The following is a 23,313-nucleotide window of genomic DNA, read 5'->3' on the forward strand; positions in this document are numbered from 1 at the left end:
CATTTCAACCGGAGCGAAAGCCATCGGCTCAATCGCGGAAGCGGGAAAGAGTATAAGCGACGCAGTGAAACAATCTAACGAGTTGAAAGAATTAGAACTAATAAGAGAACTGCGAAACAGGAGATTAGAAGAAAGGAAAGGGAAAGGTTTTAAAGTTATAGGATAAAAATGATAGTCGCTCACGCTCCAAAAACTTATTTCGGTTCAGGAGATATACAAAAATCATTGGGTTCTCTTCCTGGATTTCCATGGGCGAAATATCCCGGAGAAAAACATCTTCCCGGTCATAATTACACCGGTCCAGGTTCTAGGTTAGATCTGCGACTAGACGAAAACGATAAACCCAAACCAGGGGAAGAACCAGTCAATAGAGTTACGCCGCTGCGCTTAAACACGATATTTTATACAGAAACAAAGACATAAACTTCAGACACGAAGCAGACAGACAAATGATAATAGAACTTGAAAATATTCCAAATCCAACTTTCAAAGTAAGAATGGAAAGAGCATTAATCATTAAACTGTTAAAAGCAAAGATGAAATTAGGTATGGGATTAGCGGATGAAATTCATAAAGGATTTAGAAAAACTAAAAACTTTTTAAAAGTCAAAGTGTTTGAAAAAGATGAAATATGGTCAGCCGATTTAATTCATATGCCAGTCGAAAGAGGATTTAAATATTGCTTTATATACGAGATATGTATGGGTTATTCCTTTGAAAAACAAAACGGGACTATCAGTCAAACACGCATTTGAAACAATAATGAAACAATCCAACAGACGACCTCAAAAGTTATGGGTAGATAAAGAAAGCGAATTTTATAATAAAAATATGAAATTTCTAGGATTTAAAATTAACAGCACACATAATGAAGGTAAAGCTGTAGTAATAGAAAGATTTAACAGGACTCTTGAAAATAAATTATTCAAAAAATTCACGGAATTGAAATCCCAAAAATGGCTTAAAATATTACCAGTTGTTGTCGACGAATACAATAACAAAATTCATTCATCTATAGGTGTCACACCAACACAAGCCTCGAGTAATCCAAATATTATAAAGTCAATTAACGCGCAACATAACTACGAAAATGAAATAAAGAATTTAAATATCAAACCCAAATTTAAAGTCGGAGATAGAGTTCGTATTTTCAAATATAAAAGTAAATTCGAAAAAGGTTACGTTGAATACTGGACGAACGAAATATTCATCGTTGATAAAGTAAACACCACATCACCTCCGACATATGAATTAATCGATCAAGACAAAGAACAAATCATAGGTAGGTTTTATCAAAACGAACTTCAAAAAACCGACTTTTAAAAATGAATGAATTTCTCGATAAATATGGAACCGATACAACCACAAACTTTCAACTTATGAGATGGGCGAATGAGTTAAATATATCACCGTTTTATTATTGTATGAGAGATGAAATAAATAATCTGAAATATAAGAAAGGTAAATTTTACGCTATAACAAATATACATACTTCCGATCAAAAAGGAGTTCATCATTCTGCTTTGTACAAAGACTCTGACTTTTATTTCTTCGATTCTTATGGATTAGAACCCACTGAAGAGATAATCCAATTGACTAATAAACCAATCAAATGTTCAACATTTCAAATTCAATTACCGGGACAAAGTTTTGTGGTCAGCTTTCACTTTGGGTTTTATATCAGTTGAGTTTAGGAAAACAATTCGAAGAAATTATAATAAATTTAACTCAATAAAAATGGCGAATAAGTTTGAATTAGGTTCTTTATCTTTAGAAACCAAAAAACCTAACACTACAGCGTGGATAAATAAAGCAAAACCTTACTTCCTGGATCAAATCGGAGACACTCTTCAAGGTGATTTTGATATGAACAATTTTAGCATAACTAATTTAAAGTCTCCGGAAAACGATAATGATGCCATTCACAAGAAATATTTAATGGAACCATTAAATTTAATTGAAGTAAATAAAGACCATTTAAAAGAAAGAATAAATGATGTGAAAGGATTCTTCAAACGACAAATAAATAATAAAGATTTTATTGATGATACTAAACTACAACAAGAGGTACAAAGATTAATAAGTTTTATTCAAAAAGAATTGGTCAACGTAGTGAACAAAACTGAGTTACAAAATTTAATTTGATTAATATCTAAATTAGAGGATAAGATTGCAAAACAAAAATTAGACATTCAACAATTGTTAGATAACATTCCAGATGAAAATGAAGATACGTTTCAACAGGAATTAAATGCTCTGGAAACTAAACTTAACAGTGAATTACAAAAAGAATTAACAAATATTAAAAAACAAATACAAAATATAGATATTGTTATTCAACAACAAATACAAAACATAGATGATAGCGAAATCAAAACCTATATTCATCAACAAATACAGAACATTGATGATAGTGTTATTCAACAACAGATAACCACTATTAATAACCTAGTTTTGAAACAGGACAAAAATATAGTCGCATTAGAAAAAAAGTTTCTCAAGAAAGAATCATATAATTTCAATCTTCCATTTGGAAATTTGAGTGATGAAGATGTTTTTATTACTGATAATAGTGATAAATCAAGAGAGTATGAATATAAATTATATGGATTTACAGTAAATATTAGAGTATATTCTGTTCCAGATACTGATATTTCCCCCCAAAATATTTTTAATTCAGATGATGATCGTTATCCATTTTATTTTAGATTTCGAGGAAAACTTTTAATTGAAATTAATTTTCCTTTTCAGGTAAAAGTTGATTCAATATTCTTCAGACAAAACTTACATGCATTTAAAAAATTTAACGCTCGCAAAGTTCTCCAGTTTATCTATGGTACGAAAAATGTAGAAACTAAAGAATTAAAAATTAACGATGAAAACACCAAGAGAGATCACTCATATGAAATTAAAACGAGCGGAAAATATATAGATAGGTTTAGAATGTTAATCATACCAGATAATGAAGAAGATGAACTTTCATTGAGTGATTTTGATATGATATTGGAAACGGAAACTCCACCATCAACGAATATTATTAAAAATCCAGAACCGAAAAAAGTAAGAAACAATTATGAGTTTTTACGAGCAACAGACTTCGAATACATAAAACTATATTTTGTTAATAATGATGCATTTACCTCAATCGATATTCATAAAAGTCAACAACAACAAATTTTTTTAATAAGAGATGATGTATATTTTTTTATATTAATCTCTATTGAAAAACCAAAATTTTCAGTTCATCTGAATAAGATTAATGATTCGAAAGAACAAATATCGTTAGTGTCTGTAAAATTTTTTTTTGAAGATAGTAAACACGAAGTAGCTTTATCAGAAGTTCACTTAATTTAATTACCTAAAAATGGAACTCGAAAGTAGACAAAACTACATGATAGAAAACAAAACGAACTAAAAGAAAAACTAAAACAATTCAACAAATGTAGAAAAACATGGAGTAGAATCGATTCTATTTTCAAAACATTAAGTACAGTTTTAACAATAGGGATAACGGTGGCAACAGCCGTAACCGGTGGATTAATGCTTCCAATAATTGTCCCAACTGTATTAGCCGCGTTCACTGCCGTTCAAACTTCATCTTGTGGTTTGATTACTTTAGGTTTTACACCAAAACAGAAAGCTCATTTTAAAAGGAAAACAAAAATTTTAAATACATATCTTAATAAATTGTTTATATTTTTCGAAAGATCGAGAGAGGATAAGAACATAACTATTGAAGAATTAGAAAAATTCAATGAAATTTTAGATAAATTTGATGTAGAAATATCATCAATAAAAGTTAAAAATTCCTAGTTAAAAATAGTTGCTTTAAAAATATGAATAAAATTGAAATTGTAGACGATAAAAATTCATATCAATGAAAATTTTAGACGATATTATAGACAAGATTATCTCTGATGAATTAAAAAATATGAAAAAAATTGATAAATTCATATCAAATGAACTTTTTTCCGATGTTATTGACCTTATCTCTGATGAACTTATAACATTTAAAGGGCAAATTGAAATAGTTGGAGAGATAACTCAAGATGGAAAATACAAACAAGACATGAAATTTGTAGGTTTTAATACCAAAACTTTTGTCAATTTCTTCGCTGCAGTGGATAATAAATCGGATGCCTCCGATTGGTATTTCACAGGAAAAATGATTTTCCATAAAAACAATTTCAAAGAAATAAAAAGATCAAAAAAGGGTAGTGGTGTTACCCTACTCAAAAAGATAAAACAATATATCGGTATAAATTGTTATATACCGAGCGATGGATACTGCTTTGTAAAGTGCGTTAATCGTGTTTTAAACGAAGACTACACGAGAGAATTTCAAGATTTCATCAACACTTTTTCAAAATCAAACAGAAAAGGAGTTATGACATCTGCTAGAATCTGCGAATTCAATAAGAAATTTAATACTAATTTTCAAATATATATGCCCAAACATAGACATTTTCAACCAAAGAAAGTAACCGAAGAATTAGATTGGGTTTTTTATTTACACAAAGAACATTTCTGTTTGATAAGAAAAAATAACAAAACCTTCGGCATTAAAGAAATAGAAGATAATTACGATGAAAACGTATGGAGAACTTGTGAAGATGATAATGCGGTAACGCAAGTTTCACCTCTAAAACTAAACGTTTTTCCAACCATTCCCGATTATTGTTTATACGCATGGGATTGCGAAACCTATTGCGAAAAAGAAACGAATAAAGCCATTCCTTATTGTTGTACTTTAGTCAATTTGGAAAAACTGAGGAAAAGGTTAGATGATTATAATAATTATTTAAGTGATTTTTATGAGACTATAGATTTTAAGCCGTCAGATCCCATTTCAGAAGAATATTACAACATACTCATGACTAATATAGTAGAAATATTTGTAGGTACAGATTGTATAGATCAAATGTTACAACGTTTAGGAAAAGTAGATCAGAAAAGACTAACCTTAATTTCCCATAACGGCAGTGGTTTTGATAACTGGATCATGATCAAAAACGTAAAAAAACTAACACAGTGCCCTTTAAAAACAGCTAGAGGAATTCTGTCTCTACCTTTAACTAATTCATTCACTGATGAAGATTTACAGAAAAAATGGAAAAGACAGAAAGAAATAAAGGGTAACTCTAATTATTTGCAAAATATTAATTTCACATGTTCCTATCAACACGAATCATCTAGTTTAGCGGCATGGGGAAATTCATCTAATCTAACAATGAATTTGAGAAAGATCGAGGGTGTTAATATTGCAAAATACACTAAAGATAACTGGGAATCTTTAAGACACGAATGGGAACCTTACGCTAAAAGAGATACGTTATGTCTCGGAGCTTGTTTGATAAAATACAATCAAGCAATGAAAAAAACTGTCTTCCAAAACGTTTCCAATAATCTAACAGCTCCTTCTTTATCTTTAAAGGGTTGGTATTATTTATATCATTACGATAAAGAAATGGTTGAAGAAGAATGCTATGAAACTACTATCATGGTTCCCAAACACACCGAAAAAGAAAACGTAGAAAAAGTTTACTCGCATACTCACCCTTTTATGAGATATTTTATCAGACAAAGTATAAAAGGAGGAAGAGTTTCGGCAAATCGAAAATCATATGAAACGGATAAAATGAATGAGATCTGTGCCATATTAAAAGAATACAATGAAAGTGACACTGAAGGAATAATAGATTTATACAGTGTTAACTCAAAAGATAAAACGGAAGTTCATTCGAGACTTAAAAAAATAAACTGTACTAACTGATGGCATTTGACGCTAATGGGTTGTACGCTTCCGCCATGACAGATAGTGAATATCCTAAAGCGGAAAGTGCAAGAGCGTTTCTACCAGAAGAAGAAAAAGAATTTGTAAAACTCTTCAATAAACAAAAATTCAGATCTAGAACTGCTATTTTAAAAGTCTGGTTTGAATATCCTACCAACATGTTCTTTCAACCCATACCAGCTAAAGATAAAATAACTTTTACGAATAGAATAGGTAAGAAGGAAACTGGCACTAAAATCAGGTTTAGAAATGGTTTCTGTCACGACGTTTTAACATCGGTTGATATTCAAGAAATAGTGAAATCCGGTGGTAAAATTATTAAAATATTAGATGGAATAGTATACGAAAAAAATTTTAAAACTCCACCATACAGAGATTATATTTTAATTTTGAAGGAATTAAGGAATAAATACAAAAAAGAAGGAGATATGGTTGCTAGTAATTGCATGAAATTATTAGGTAATTCCTTATACGGTAAATCTATTCAGAAGGATATAAATACATCGAGACATCTATGGAGTGAAGCGACTTTTAAAGCCAACTTCGATTCACATGTCAAAAGCTATGAAAAAGTAAATGATAGTCAATATATAGTTGAGATGAATGAAGAAGAAAAAGAGTTTGTTCCTCTAAAGGATTTTACTAGATTAACACCCGCTCATTTAGGTGCATTTATATTATCTCACAGTAAAAAAAATAATGAACTATTTCATTCACGTAATAGATGGATTTTATAAGCCGGAAATATACTATACAGATACTGATAGTTTATACATTTCGTCTAGTAATTGGGATAAATTAAATGAAGCTGGGTTGGTGTCTGAAAACGAATATAGCAAAGGGAAGAATGATTATGGTAATGGTGGAATCATATTTGGTTTATATTTAGCGCCAAAAGTAAAATACAATATCATTCTAACTTCCGACGGTATTCTAAAAGAAAAGAAAACGTTTAAGGGTTACTCTAAAGATAAGATATCCGTAGAAGGTTATATTCGATTAGCTAGTGGACATGACGTAACGAATGAATTTAAGAAACCTTGGGTAAAAAGTTTTACTGATGGAATAGTTATTCCTAATGAAAAACAAAAGAAAGTTTTCAGAAGTTATCTGAATCTCGTTAAAAGAAAAGCACCAAACAGTGAAGGAATTATGTATCCTTACAACGACGGAAAAGAATTAAACATAGATGAAAACTTTGAATTTGATGATTACGATTATCTAACTATTCAATGAATGAATGAAGAGTGTTAATTTTTTTGTTTTAAATGAAGTTGAATAACAATTTCCTCGTTACCAAAATCTATAAACTTATTTTTACCATCTTTGATTTCCAGATTTATATCTTTAATCATAAAGGAATTAAGTTGTAAATACGTCGTTTGAAATGGTTTCTCTATAATTCTATATCCTATCGGTACAGTGAATGTTGGAAGACTGTAAATAATCTGACGTTTGTATTTATTGAAAAATCCACCATTTATCAAATTGCAATGTATATTTATCACATCGATATCATTCTCGATATTAGCTTTGTGTGGTGCTAAAGTGGATTGGGTGTATACTCGTTTATCAAATCCTAGTAACGTATTCAATGAATTTTCTACGTTGAAATCGACTTGACAATTATTTCTTAATATCAATTTTATTTTGTTTAGATTCAAATTACCTTCGAATTCAATATTGTTTTTACCGCTCACGCTTCCTGCGTATTCAGATAAGTATTCGTTAATGGCTATGTATTCGTAGCTTCCCGGTAGTAAACGTATGGTTTTGAACGTAACTCCGTTATCTGTTGATATTTTTATTTGATTATTTTTTTCGTTGATATTTCTAATGGAATTGTAAACAGAGAAATACTTTAATCCCAATTCATATTCTTGATTGCGATCGAGTTCGTACTCATAGTCTAGAGACAATTTAATGTCTGATTTATTTGAAGTGATGACGAATAGTTGTTCTTTATTTGACATGTTTAATCACGCTTTTATAATCATTTTTATCTATGATACCTTTCTCTAGGAGTCTTTTTAATATACAATTTACTTCATTATATTGTCTGTGCGATCGATGTCCTTCCTTCATTGCCGCTAATATTACTCGTAATCTATTAAGTAGTTCCTCGTTGTTGTCGGATAAAAACGTTATACCTTCTCCAGATACCATATCTTCGAATTCGTCTATTTCTTGTGTGATAGGAGAATGCTCTTCAGCATAATCACCTAACTCCTCTTCATCACGTTCAATTACTCTTTTATATAGTTTAACTTCTTTCGATCTTCTTGTTTCGGGTCCCGACTTTCTTATTGCATCTAGAAATTTGGAGTATGCTACTAAATCCTTATAATCGGCAATACCAACAACATCCTTCCCATTCATTAAATCTATTAATCCTCTCGTTAATGTATAATCTTTTGTATCGATTATAAATTCGGGGGTATTTGCCCTAAATCTTATTCTAAATCCATTAAACCGTAACCCTGCTTCATCAATGATTGGTGAAATCTGGGTCAGGGTTTGAAAAATAATGTTTTACATCATCTACTGTCCTAATTATAATACCATGATATTCAATCGCTTTGGGAGGTTCTATAGGAGGTGAGGTGTGGGTTCTATAGGAGGGATAAGTCTCTTTTTAATATCCTCTTGAGATTTTAATATGGGTTGAAATAAGTTTTGTAGATTTTCCGTTAATCCGAGTTGTTGTAATCTGTTATTTCAACTTGGGTCTTTATTTTATTCTTAGCTTTGATATATTCTCTATTTCTTTTTAAAATATTATTCCAATCGTTACTCATTTTTAAAAAAATAAAATGTTGATCATAACTCTTTCAGCCGCAGGTTTTCTAGTATTTACAAATACATATCCATAATCATCTGGATTTCTCCATTGAGCTTTACAAACCTTTTTGAATGTATCTCTGTCCGTGATTTATCGATTGAACGATTTGAGATAAATCTTTATCGTTTAATTCAAATAATAAAAAACAATTCGCATTTTTTCTAATGAACATAGAATCCATCCCGTAAAAAGATTGGGATTGGTATATACAGTGACAGTTGTGATGTCAAACACTAGTAAGTTCTTTCGCTCACTATCAATTTTAGACAAATCTAGATCATTAACATTTTTCGTAAGAAAAACTTTTATATCCGTTGGTTTCTTTCCTTCGATGTAGTTATCTATGAAATCTTTTATTTCCACTTCTTCTTCGTTTTCTTCGTAATATTGAAATAGGTCTTGAACATCTTTCTTTGGTAAATATTCTAAAGCTTTGAGAAAATGATAATAAGATTGCTCAGGTGTTGTTGTGTAGATATACAAAGAATCGAAATCTAAAAGGTTTGGTGTTGTCAACATGTTAAAAGTGAGATGAGTTTTCCCAGAACCGGAACTACCGCAAATACACATGAGCATTGGGTTATTAGGAAATATTTCTGAATGATTAAATTTTTTACCCATTTTTTATTATTTTAATTTGTTCCAAAAATAACTCCTTCTCCTTTATACTTCGAAAGATATATTCCTTCTCCGGTGTGTATATTTTTTAAAAATATTCCATTACCCTTATGTTTGGCTTTGATTTCTCCTGTGTCAATACTATCTACTAATTTATTTAATCCTTGTTTAACAGTTTTCTTGGTTTCTTCACTAAATCTTTTTCCAATTTCTTTCATTGTGCCTATCATTTCTCCCACTCCTGAACCATTGGCCAACTTTTCCATTTTTAAATTATGTCTATGTTCTTCGGCTGCTGTTACTGCAGCTGCTTTCTTTTCGTTGGCAGTTTTAACTCCATCAGCTGTAACACCAGCGACTGTAGCCGCCGCGGTAATACCAGCAAATATTAAAGGTAGGGAAAATATAAATCCACATTTTTTTTTACATTTGTATCAATTCTTTCTAAATCTATATCGTCTCTGACTTTACAATATTTGTATTTATCAATAAGTTTTTTTAGTTACGTTGATTTTTTTACCGTTGAAAGTTATTACAGTTGGGAAATCTGTTTCAACAGCTTCTATTATTTTCATAACTAAAGTTTCTTCTTTCATTCTTAAGGGGGTATTTTTTACTCAATTCTTATCATTCTTCTATCTGCTATTTTAATTAAATGTTTTGCTTCTTCGAGTAGTAAACAATAACCTGTTACATCTCCTTGTGTGTTTTCAATATGAATATTTATGTTCACTCCTGTTTTGAAAAGATCTTCTTGGTGAGCTGATAGATCAAAACAGAAGATTGGATGATTAAGTGCAAAATCTACATATTCAAACTGAGGTAGATTTCCGAATAATTCACACATGTTTTTATAGTTTCTATACAATTCATTATAATCCTTTGTGGTTGGATTAATTGTTAAAGGTTGGTTAGGATAATTATCGTTATTTAATCTTACTTGATCTTTATGGATTAAAGGATCTTGAGTTTGGTTCATTGCCACTCTAAAGACATTATTGTTATTCGTTTGAGAATCTGGTAAGTTCTTGAAACCAACTATTAAATATCTTGCTGGTTTAGTGATTAGTGATTGGCCATGTGGTGGATTTTCCCGTTAAAGTCATGCTACCTACTGTGTTGCGATGAAGAAAAGCTATTTCAATATCTTTAGTTAACGAGTTGAATATTCTCGTTTCTACTTCAATTGATGGTGTTATTACGGGTATTTTTAAGGTTTAAAATTTGAGTAGAAAATTGTTTTTTCTCCCTTCTACATTATTTTAATATGCTTTTTTGATGGAATGTAGGAAATTGATTGAAGGTGTTTTTTTAATGTAAGAATTTATGAAATGTAGGGTATTTTATCAAATGTAGGGAATTTAGGTCTTTTTTGGGAGCTTATAGATTGAGCCCATGAAATGAAATGGAATGGGGTATTCCCTATGCGACCAATCTATAAGCTCATATACTCTTTTTTGATGAAATGTAGGAAATTGATTGAAGGTGTTTTTAGTGTATGAAATGTAGGGAGAATAGGGTGTAATAATTTACAGGGAGTTTAGGTCTTTTTTAGTGTAAGAATTTATGAAATGTAGGGAATTTAGGTGTAAGAATTTATGAAATGTAGGGATTTTAGGTCTTTTTGGGAGCTTATATATTGGTTGCATTTTCCCCATGAAATGAAATGGAATGGGGAATCCCCCTATGCGACCAATCTATAAGCTCATATACTACTGCCGAAATAGAACATATAGGGACCGAATAAATCCATTAGATGTACATGATTATTAAAAAGGAATCGCGGGCCGAAGTCATAGACTTGATCGAAGCTGACATTGTTCCGCAAACTGAACATTGCCATGCCATACCTGCTGCACTTTGAACAAAAACGCATTTGAACAAAGACGCCTTTGTTTGTCGCAAAGGTTTTCATGCGATCAATGTGCAGTTATCCCTATGGTTGCGGCCTCCATCGTGCTTCTGGTAATGCTGTATATCTTCGTACGCACTGTTGAGTAATGGTTTATTTACGCTAGTACTAACAATAGCGTTGACTTTGCGTAAAGTTTGCGGGGGCCTCTACGGATAGCACACTACGCTAAATTGGCGAACCCGCAAATAACACGTAATTCCACCCCTAGGCCCGTACATTGTATTAATACAGGCGTTTGTAAAGCAGTCCATTGTATTTAGTGGTTATAGGAATCTTTATTGAAAAAAGCATGAATTTGAGATGGGAAAATTTAGCTAACTCACTTAGATTAAATGTTGTATTTCAATGAACTGTTTACAAATGAAATTATTTCTTGATAATGTTGTCCTTAAATCAGATTACTTGAATAGGAAAATCGAAAGTGATGTTTTTTAAACGGAAATAAATAATCTGACTGAATAATGCAGAACATATTTTAATGTTTCAATAATGATTTAGTAGTATATTCTGCAATAGTTTTATAGTTTTTACAATCTCTTCCGATCTTCATCCAATCCAATATACTGCACTCTGGCTTAGAGCAAATATCATTGGCACATGTATTCATTTCTTTAGGCTGAAAAATACGAATATGATATAGCTGATTGCATTATATATAAAACAGAAAGAACGGAATCTGTAATTATCCATGTTGCTGGGCAAAAACGGCATAGCAGTGTCCACAACGGTGCACGGTAACTTGGTCACAGGAAATTTGGTCATGGGAAATATGGTCACAGTAATACAGGCACAAGGTATTCTTGTCTCAGTAATACGGGCACAAGGTATTCTTGTCACAGTAATACAGGGACAAGGTATTCTTGTCTCAGTAATACGGGCACAAGGTATTTTTGTCACAGTAATACGGGCACAAGGTATTCTTGTCACAGTAATACGGGCACAAGGTATTCTTGTCACAGTAATACGGGCAGAAGGTATTTTTGTCACAGTAATACAGGGACAAGGTATTCTTGTCACATTTATACGGTCACAAGGTATTTTTGTCACAGTAATACGGGCACAAGGCATTCTTGTCACAGTAATACGGGCACACGGTATCCATATTACTTTGACCATATTTCCGTTGACCAAATTTCCCGTGACAAACTTACCTACTTCCGTCTACAACGACTTCTATGCTCTATGTTTGTGAATCTATTCCGGACCAGTCATAGAATCACAAGAAGACTAACATGAAAGTTCATTAGCATAATTTGTTCAAACAAAACCCTGTCTGTTTGTTTCATCAAATTCCCACTGATTCGACAACCATGTAAATATGATGCTCATTGAGAAATTCTGATTTCTTTTTCTGATTAAAAGCATTGATTTGCACCATTCCAATTTTTATTCAGCATAAACTAAGCAACTATCTAAAACTATGACAAAAGCTGCTAAAAATACATAAGGCCTTTTGCAATAGTAGGCCTAACGTCATGAAATGGTTAGTTTTAGAGAAATTTCAAGAACCACAGATGTCTGATTGAAAACCGCAATTGTGCAAATAGAGTCTATCAGTGTCCTTGATACACATAAAAATTTGTCCAGTGAATAACACACACTATATACTTACCATGCCATCGTAGCAAATATTACAGATATATAAGCATGCCATATCATTTGGTAGCAGATCCAGTTCATACATAGGCATTACTGGTGATGCCAAAACCGTAGAGAGTAAAACTAATCCAATCATACAGCTGATCATGTTGAAGCTAAACATCTTGGCAATAAATTGAATCTTTAAACTAAAAAGACATGATGGAATATAATACATTAACACAATTTTTCACTGTTAGAATAGTGTTCAATACATCAATTGTATAGAGCGATATACTTTTAAATAATTTGTAATGGAATGAAATATATTGTTAATGATTCGTTCAATTAAACGCATGGTTTGACCCAGGTCACATTAAGGACAAATATTCTTTTATCAACGAGTCAATTAATTCTCAAACGGAAATAGAAAATTTTCAAAAAAGGCGATACTGTCTACAAGTAATTTTGGTTTTCTTCTCCCGCGAGTGTTGTTTCCTTTCAGGATATTAAAATCGTTAAAAGTAAAGTCAATTAAATTAAACTTTCTTTGATAAAAATGTGATTATTTAGGAGAAGCGGTCCAAATTATTACACTATCGGGTAATTACTTAATTCGATCATCTTAAATAGTGTTGATCACAGATACGAGCAAAAGCTATGTTCGTGTGGTGGAGCTGGCACCGCAGAACATTGATGATCCATTGCAAGCCATTAATGGGACAAAGGCCATTGCTGTTCCATATAATGAAAACAACCTGAAGAATATTTTGTCCCATACGGGAGAGGGTATTCTACCATCTATGACAGTTATTTTTTCTGAGTAAATCAGGAAATGCGCCTTGTTCTTCTGTAGGTGTGGAAATCATCGGGGACCTTGTCCTCCATAGATCGTGAAGAATAATCAAAGAAGATGTCACAGATGAAACTCGTTGCTTCACTATAGAAGAAAAAAGAAATATAAAAAGAAAAGAAACCTACAGAAGAAGAACGAGGTATCAAGACACATTAGAGGCAATGGTAGCACATAGCTCCTTAATCAACATCCACGGAATGGATTTTTGTATCATCAAAGTGGTCATCATTTTCTACCTTCGGAAAAGGAGAATCTTAACACAGAAACACAAGGCCTTAATCTATTCTTGTATGTCTTAGTGTTTAGAAAATATCTATGCTCAGACGTGTTGGGGTACAAAATAGAGGTATGGTGTCCGGTGCTGTGGACATTTTCCCAGAAATACACACAAGTTATTCAAACTTCTGGTAATTCGTGTACTCCTTAATCACAATTAGTCAAGCATCAAATAAAATAAATCAAATTTAAAATTCTTCTTTTGTAAAGACGAAAAGCGTGTAGCCTAATCTTTAGTATTGACATAAAGGATTCTTTGAACATTTTCAAACCAACCTATTCCCGTGTGATTTCCGTGATCATCTGAATTCAATACATGTACTCTGAAGACTATATATATATCAATTATGATATAAAGCCTATTGTCAAGAGATGCTAAGTTATGACAAAAGTCCATCAATCAAGGACAATAAAACTTTCTGAGATTGTTTACCACCATCCATGTGATACATGGCAATTCTATGAATCATAAGGTGTTGGGGCCAAATAGTGGCCACACAATTTACCAGGAGGGATGGAGGGGGAGCAATAGCGCCAGGCATTTAAGAACTCAATAATATAAAATTTGATACTGGACAGGTTTTACCGATTTGCCGATTTGAAACTGAACATATACTTGAGCCAGGTAAGTTATAAAAGTCATTGAATTCAAAGATTTTTTAAAAATTCATATTAAAATATTCAATAGTAGAATAATGATTTGATAATTGAATATTAAATAAGAATAAAAGAAAAATTATTAAAATACTCAAATTTTCCACCTTGCCCTTTTAATTTAAATCACTGTACCTGCAAAGGTCAATCATTTATTGTTTAAATATGGATTAGTTCAAATTCTATATCCCTTGATTGTTAGTCAAATGTCGAAAGAGACTAATAGAAATGACGATCTTCGAACAAATGCGATGAAAGTTGGAAATCTTAGCTTTTAAACTTGAATATCAACTAACTTGCTACTTCAATGTCTCAGCTACAATATTTGAACTTAATTATTCTAATTTTACTTACAAATTTGTGATGAACTCAAAAGAAGAAAACGATGTAAATAAAAAAATGTCTTACCTCAACACTGAAACGTTTAGAAGAAGATTTATAACGTGAAATAGAGTCGGTTTCAGAAAGCGTGTGCTTTTAAACGATCTTACTTTTGTTTCTGATCAATAATCACTCTTTCTGCTAAGTAATTGATTAATTCATTTTTATCACCATAGGGAACTTCACGATATATTACAGGTTACTACAATATAATATTAATATATATTCATTTACACCTACACTGTCTTGTCATCAACTGCAGAATTATGAATTTGCCCTTCTTTGAACTGATATAATAGGGATATCCCGAAAACTTTAACCTCATTCACACGCTCCAATAAATGGGTTGACGGATATGCAGGTGTCTAACGAATGACAATTTTGTGTCAGTTTTTCGACCCGTAGGGTCTCCTGACAAATCTGACAAACGACCAATTCCATTACTGCAACAAAATACCATACACCATTGCCTCTCCAGATATATTAATTACCCCTCCGAACAATCAAGTCTGGCTACGGGACTGGTCGGTTCTGACCTGTGAATAGGTTTCTCAGAATGATGGCGACACTATAGTCGAGCAAAGATTTCTTTTACACATTTGGGTCCGATGCAAAACATAAACACAGGTAGTCCACTCTATTTATAGTAGTGGACAGACTTGTTTTGAAATTAATCAGGATGTGCTGAAATATCGTTGCTCGACTATACTTGTTTTGGTATAATTCCACTTCGTTTAGCAGTTGCCACAATAACAGCTTTAATTAATGATGAAAAAAATTATCATTTTGACTACGAAGTGGTATGATACTTATTTTGACAGTTGTAGCTAGCAGAAAACTGTCAAAATAGCTGTCAGATGCTCGACTAGAAAAATTAGTTCCACTTCGCAGTCTATATGATCGAAACAAATTTTTTGATCAATTATTAAAGCTGTCACTGTGGCAACTGCTAACAGCCTTCAGTAATTTTACAAATGCCTGACACTTCCTAACGGAATCCGGACCGGGATTATCGTAATAGACGCAAATTGAAGAAACGACTACGCGGAATATCAATCCGGTCTGGATTTCGTAACTCATCTATTAAAAGGACAGATGCACCAAATAGGGGGGTTGATTTAAGTCTTGAATATGGGTAAATAATCTTCAGTACTAGCAGTATGGACAGTTCAAAAATATCTCAAACTAGGAATTTATTTTTCTATGGCAGTGTCTCAAAAAAGACGACTCGCCGTTTTAACTTTCAAACGCAGAACAGACGTGGATTTGAAGGCTCATAATTCGATGGAAAGCTGTGAACACTTCTACTGATTGACTTACCTTTTTTATTGTCGAATAAATATGAATTGAATCGATTCTGTGAAGACCTTTTTATTGACATATTTACTACTTTAAAAACATGAAACCAAGTGTCTTGAATTGTCTATTCAGCTACGGACTCCTTCATGGGCCTATAAGAATCAACTTTCCCAATATAGCTTAGTCGACGATTTCCAGATATAAATAATGATAAATGGTGTCTGGGTGTAATTTCTATTTTGAAAATAATAGAATGTCATTGTAAAAATACATAAATAAACCTTCGCTAAATCTTATCAAGGCAAAATTTACAAAAATCGAGATTCGTCTCTTCATATGAGCAGTCCTTTCTGGTATGAAGAGGACTTGATAAGGACAGTTGTCCTTTATAACCGATATAAGATAACCTTACCAAACCAAAACAACTGCCATCCCAAAAAGAATTACCTTGATGTTTTGGAAGAATGAAGACTCGACCAGATCTGAAAATGTCTCATCTACCAAACTAACAGTACAAAAGCCATCCGATTGATCCAGATCTATCTACCAACAACCAGAATTATCGACAACTACCTAGTCAGCGATATGAGTTGACGTTAACATGTCATCTACAAACCAACCAACCTATCAACCAGCCAGGAAGTTGTCAAAGTCTGCGATATCAGTTAGCTGGAAGCGGGCGTTAACTTGTCATCTACAAACCAACCAGCCAGCCAGACAGTTGTCGATGTCTGCGATATCAGTTAGCTGGAAGCGGAACGTTCACTTACCAGCTACAAACCAACCAACCAACCTATCAATCGGCCAGGCAGTTGTCGAAGTCTGCGTTATCAGTTAGCTACAAGCGGACGTCAACTTGTCATCTACAAACCAACCAAAGTAGTGTATATTCATAACAATTTGATTAAAGTAGATTCTGCACACGCAATCAGTGGCTGTTAATACATCCAAACTTCTTTGTTTAATACCCATTCAAAGTGGCAGGTCGCATTGAAGGCATTTTTTAGATATAATAGTAGTAATGCAGAGTTGGTAAAAAAACTGATCGTGAAAACTTTTTGAAGAATTTACAAGCACGTGAAGTTTATATAACAAACATTACTCAATCTACTGACATTGGTGGAAAAAATGACTAAAAATATTATATATACAAAAGTAATAATAATAGCTCCTGTTTTATACGAAAGCTCAATACGACATGGTTTTGAATTTTTGAATTTCGAATCTTTATAAAAAAAAACTTATTCATAAAAAGTATTTTTACAAATTCAAAAATTTGGTCGTGGACCACCGTTTCTGAATAAGTTGAACTCTATAATCGATTCGGTTACTGTCTTTATAAATCAAACCACTTCAGCTAAATCTTTCTTACTGGATGATTATAATAAAACAATTCTATGGCTATATACTTTAAATCAATATAACTAAACCTAAAAGGTATTTGCCGGGGTAGTACGATATTAAACAATTCACAATTCAAAATAAATATGTCTGATGGTTCGGATTAGAAGAGATGACTAAAATTTAGCTCAAAGAACTATCGGCAGTTGTAAATAGATGACCGATGAAATTCGGGATATTTCTCTCCCACAATGACAGGTCAAACAACATTTAATGTTAATTTTTTAACCTATATTTCCTTCTGTCACCAAATATTATTATTAATGTATTCATCAATTTGTTACAATCTTTCCATTTACATGTTCACGTTTCCCACAAGCTCTTAATAAATTAACAATTTTAACGCATAACCGATTTCTTGTAGGTCACCTTTATCTCATCTTCTCACTTCATTAAATAAACTACATGTGTTTAATGAAATTATTCATTAAATGAGTCTCCACACAGGAGTCTGTGATTCAAATGTGGAAGATATGAAGATCAGGCATAAAAAGTCCCCCTGAAAATTGACTAGAGCTCATGTAATGCTGCTACAATATATTGTTTCCTATATTGAACTTGGCTTGTGAAAAGTAAGCGAAAAGAGGTCTCAAAGAAGGCGCATATCGAAATCTGTAGAACCTTAACAAAATTCCTTATGACGTACGGATTTAAGTAATTTGCAGCATAACACAGCGTTAAAAAGGGATTAATTTTTTTTTAAATTCGAATAAGGGGGTTGTCGTTCTATCAAAGGGTCTACAAAGAATGTATTCTCGTACTTGTCTTACAAGGGATGTATTCTTGTTGTCGTTCTGTGACAAGGGTATATTGGTTGTCTTTCTGACAAGAGATGTATTCTGACTGTTGTCTAACAAGGGATGTATCCTGGTTGTTGTCTGACAATGGATGTAGTCTGCTTAACGTTCTGACAAATTGTGTATTCTATGACGTTATAATTATGACAAAGGATGTATCTTGGTTGTTGTCTGACAAGAGATGTATTCTGGTTGTCTTTCTGACATGTGTGTAGACAGCTGCCTTTCGGCCCGTGACAAATTTTGTAACAGTAAAAATTATCAAACAGTTAATAAATTTCCGCAGGCCCATCGAAAATTGTCCTACTAGGAGCGTGATGTGTGAGAATAGACTAAATTATTGGAGTCTAATGGTGATGAATGCCGATATCATGCATACGATTGATGCTGATGTGCTGTGGTTCTGTTCCTGAAAATAAGATCGCAAACTTCCTGCCATAAAATTGTAATCACACCATGCCCCTCCCTAAAATGAGAAAATGAGACCCTCTACCGCCCAACAAGTCTAAAATCCACCACTGGTCACAAGGTGTCAAGAGGTGTATAGCAAACCGCGAGCGGGAGTATAAAAACTTATCTTTTTTCTTTCTTACCTATCTGAAATGTGATGGAGCCATGACAGAATTCAATCGACCGCATACATTCTGATTTCGAGTTATTAATACAATGTGTTGGTGGATAATGGTAGATGTATATGTGACGGAATGAAGGTTAAGTCCTTTTTATTGATGATTCTCAACCAATATCTTGACTAATTAAAGACAGGGGAAAAGGTAACCCGTTATCAGAGCTTTATTCTATATTATTTATATCTAATGGTTTCCTTTAATCATATACTACAATACATATATTAATTGATTTTCTTTCATTTAGACTTCTAATTACCTTTTCTTTTTGTCTCTAATTATCTCATATTAATGAAACTCGAGAGACATCCGACAAGTACCAATCAATACTTAATAAATTGAGATCAATCGCTAATGATATTTTTACAATTCAATGCCTTGACGTTATTTGAAAGATAAGAGGTGAACTTCTCAATCGAAACATTTTATTTACAAGGATTTTCCCGATAGCCACGCTTGTTTACATGAATTTCAACTTTCCACTTAACGAGTCGTTCTATTTTTGTCTTGAGAAAACCAGTTAGAATGATTTAAGAGTGAGAAGTGAACACTAGCACAGAAACCATACCTAATTGATACAGAGATGGTCATATTATTATTTTGACATAAGAGAAATAAACTCCACTATTAGCAAACTCGGACAGGGGTTTTCAACCTTTTTCTTTCAATACCCCTTTCTGGACACTTAATCGATTGCATTACCCCATATAAATACTTATTATTTTGTGATTTTCTCTTAGGTTTTCCTTTTAATCTTCTTCATGTTGGAGCATATAGCCCGACTGAATAGAACGCCTTTAATTATGGTTGTATGGTTATGTTAGACTGAAGTAAAATGTCTTCTGTCACAGGCATTTAGTAAAGAATTATAAAATAAGGGAAAACGATCGGTTTTCTTATAAGTCTTTTAAAGATAAATTTTCATTTCCATTGTTACAAATGAAAGTGATAACATTGTATTCCAACTCTCAACCTTCCAATAACCAGAAAGTTGTTCCTAATATTACATTATTTTCTCCTTATCAAATGTACTGAAATCTAATAAATTCAAAATAACCCTGGAATCAAATCCCAGAAATTTGACAGTTCTAATTCCTATGAGTATCTTTGTTCAAGTTCAAGACTTGAATTGACAACTGAGATTTCTTTCTACTTATAAAATCAATTCTGTTAACATCTCTGTATAATCTCTCCAATGTGGGCGCCTTCTGAATATTAACCATCTGAGATATTATGTAATCACGCTAATTGAATAATTCAACTGATTATCATAACCTAGTATGCATGTGTATGATCATAAAATTAATTTTAAACGGACAAGTAGGAGATTTTTTGACCAATCATACTTTAGTCTCAGAAACTGATTTTTTTTTAGCTAAGCCAATCAGTAATATTGTTCACACTTCACCTTCCAAATTTGAGCCTTCAAATCCATGTGTGTCCAGAATTATCTATGTTATGTTAAAATGACGACTCGACAATTTAAGATACTCTGTGATATATAGAAAAGACATATATAGAAATAGTGAGTAAAATTCCGAGTTTGAAGTATTTTTAAAGGAATTATTTTCGTACATTTCTATTACCTCTGAAAACTAAAATCAATCCCCCAAGTAGCACACCTGTCCCTTTAACCCCCATTAGCCTATATGGGTAAATGGCCACAAAATGAAGACGTTAGAAAACGTATAGTTGTTCGTACTGGAAATAAAAAACTATACTTTTTTATATTACATTTGATAAAAAATTGTCGTAGAATTACCTTCGTCAAAAGCACTATAAAGGGTGCATTGAACTGAAAGGTTTATCGGTATTTGTCCTGAAGTATTCTTCAGACCAAAAAGTCATTTCAATGAGCACTTTAAAGATAAAAAACACAAATTTATTTAAGTAGTCAGCTGCTCTGAGGTACTATTTTACAATCAAAATACATCGTTTATTATGCAATCCATACATTCATACATCTTTTAAAAGGATTTAGTTAATTATATATTAGGTCCGAAACATACTTAAAACACTTTAATTGTAGGTAAGAGGGGCTGACATGCAAAAAAAGTCTAGTCGTTCGGATGGGACAATAAACCGAGGCCCCGTGTGCTCGTTAAAGATCCCTCGACAGTTGGAAATCGAAAGAGAGCAGGCTAATGCCTCTGTCCTAGCAAAATTTCACTCATTGCACCCTGCATGGCGTTGTCCGTCTCCATTAGCCCACATGGTGCAGAAAAGTAGGACGTAAAACTCCATTCCTTTCATTTCATTTCATTTTTTAAAACACTTTGACATAAATATGGATATTGATTTTTAAACATATCTATACGGTCTTGTATTCAGTTTGGTCGTAATGGTTTTCCATAATGTGGTGACAGGTGTTCAAGGATGATTAAGCTTCAGTATTATGAACAAATATGGCTGAAAAAGACTTGAGTTATTGCCGACCATTAGACAGGTCGCCAGAAAAACTGTCACCGCACCTTAGTTCAGAAAATGTCAAAGCTATTACGGATGTGAGAATGGCAGTTGAAAATGTACGGAAGAAATTTGATGAATTGAACAACAATTTACATGAAAGGTGAGAAGCACTTTACACCTGGAATTTCTCATTATCAGTATGGAAAGATCATTAGCCAAAATTAAAATATTATTTTCCGTTTCCACAGCTCTAAATTACATTTAATGGTATCAATATAACATCATCTTTGCGCTCTTGGTGTTATAGTAACTAGTAATCTTATATCAATAACAGTAAGGAGTTCTAGTGCTGAGTGTTATTGATAACAGTTACACCATTCTAATGTTACTTTATAAATCTTATTGATAGTAGTTACACCATTGTAATATTACTTTATAAATCTTATTGATAACAGTTACACCATTCTGTTTTTACTTTATAAATCTTATTGTTAACAGTTACACCATTCTGTTTTTACTTTATAAATCTTATTGTTAACAGTTACACCATTCTAATATTATTTTTTAAATCTTGTTGATAGCAGTTACACCATTCTAATTTTACTTTATAAATCTTATTGATTACAGTTACCCCCTTCAAATATTACTTTATAAATCTTATTGATAGTAGTTACACCATTGTAATGTTAATTCATAAATATTATTGATTACAGTTACCCCCTTCAAATATTAATTTATAAATCTTATTGATAGCAGTTACACCATTGTAATATTACTTTATAAATATTATTGATTACAGTAACAGCATTCTAATGTTACTTTATAAATCTTACTGATTATAGTTACGCCCTTCAAATATTACTCTATAAATCTTATTGATAGCAGTTACACCATTGTAATATTACTTTATAAATATTATTGATTACAGTACCAGCATTCTAATGTTACTTTATAAATCTTATTGATAACAGTAACACCATTCTAATATTACTTTATAAAATCTTATTGATAGCAGTTACACAATTCTAATGTTATTTTATAAATATTATTGATTACAGTTACAGCATTCTAATGTTACTTTATAAATCTTATTAATTACAGTTACACCCTTCAAATATTACTTCATAAATCTTATTGATAGCAGTTACACCATTCTAATGTTACTTTATAAATATTATTGATTACAGTAACACCATTCTTGTTTTATTATAAATCTTGTTGATAGCAGTTACACCATTCTAATGTTACTTTATAAATCTTATTGATTACAGTTACACCCTTCAAATATTACTTTATAAATCTTATTGATAGTAGTTACACCATTCTAATGTTACTTTATAAATATTATTGATTACAGTAAGTCCATTCTTGTTTTATTTTCTAGATCTAATCATAATAAAATCTCAGACTGAAAAAAAAAAAAGATTTGGATTGGTTGAATCATTCTTTGGCAATGAACATATCATGCTGAAGAAGTTGTCAGATTTAAATAGTTACACCATTTTAATGTTTTCTTAAAAATTTTCTTATAAGCATAATTGGACATCAGACCATTTAAACATTAGCACATATTCAATTTAATGTGTGCACATTATTTCAAACTGTGGCCTAACTTTCTTTTCAATTATTTCAATTTCACTACAGAGACAAAGCAGTAGCATTTGAAAGGAAATTAAAAGAAAAAGCTGAAGAGAAGATAAAGAGTAAATTAGTTGACATGTATCAAGACGATGGACATGTTAATTCGGAACTTAGAAATCGATTACCTAGAGCTAATAAAACAGACCCTCTTTCATCAACCCATTACCACAGTGATGATGATATTTCTTTCAAAAACATACCACCAGAAACAGAGAGAAGTTGGTGA

General features: G+C 32.0%; 5 protein-coding genes across 5 annotated transcripts; 4 read left to right on the forward strand and 1 right to left on the reverse strand.

The window, feature by feature from the left end:
• Positions 1-1,737: 1,737 nt before the first annotated feature.
• On the forward strand, positions 1,738-3,354 carry LOTGIDRAFT_154936 (hypothetical protein; the record flags this gene model as incomplete). The annotated part of the gene is made up of 2 exons (XM_009065440.1): positions 1,738-2,067; positions 2,164-3,354. 2 exons carry the CDS (start codon positions 1,738-1,740, stop codon positions 3,352-3,354), a joined length of 1,521 nt encoding a protein of 506 aa, XP_009063688.1.
• A 577-nt stretch (positions 3,355-3,931) lies between these two features.
• LOTGIDRAFT_154937 (hypothetical protein) lies at positions 3,932-5,773 on the forward strand (the record flags this gene model as incomplete). Its single annotated transcript, XM_009065441.1, has 1 exon — positions 3,932-5,773. The coding sequence occupies one exon, from the start codon at positions 3,932-3,934 to the stop codon at positions 5,771-5,773; it is 1,842 nt and encodes a 613-aa protein (XP_009063689.1).
• Positions 5,774-5,952: 179 nt separating this feature from the next.
• Positions 5,953-7,030, forward strand: LOTGIDRAFT_154938 (hypothetical protein; the record flags this gene model as incomplete). The annotated part of the gene is made up of 2 exons (XM_009065442.1): positions 5,953-6,460; positions 6,519-7,030. 2 exons carry the CDS (start codon positions 5,953-5,955, stop codon positions 7,028-7,030), a joined length of 1,020 nt encoding a protein of 339 aa, XP_009063690.1.
• A 726-nt stretch (positions 7,031-7,756) lies between these two features.
• LOTGIDRAFT_154939 (hypothetical protein) lies at positions 7,757-9,520 on the reverse strand (the record flags this gene model as incomplete). Its single annotated transcript, XM_009065443.1, has 3 exons — positions 7,757-8,061; positions 8,891-9,232; positions 9,361-9,520. 3 exons carry the CDS (start codon positions 9,518-9,520, stop codon positions 7,757-7,759), a joined length of 807 nt encoding a protein of 268 aa, XP_009063691.1.
• An 11,922-nt stretch (positions 9,521-21,442) lies between these two features.
• Positions 21,443-23,313, forward strand: LOTGIDRAFT_154940 (hypothetical protein; the record flags this gene model as incomplete). The annotated part of the gene is made up of 2 exons (XM_009065444.1): positions 21,443-21,606; positions 23,091-23,313. 2 exons carry the CDS (start codon positions 21,443-21,445, stop codon positions 23,311-23,313), a joined length of 387 nt encoding a protein of 128 aa, XP_009063692.1.

The sequence above is a fragment of the Lottia gigantea genome (assembly GCF_000327385.1).
Source record: "Lottia gigantea unplaced genomic scaffold LOTGIsca_7, whole genome shotgun sequence".
Taxonomy (NCBI): Eukaryota; Metazoa; Mollusca; class Gastropoda; family Lottiidae; genus Lottia; species Lottia gigantea.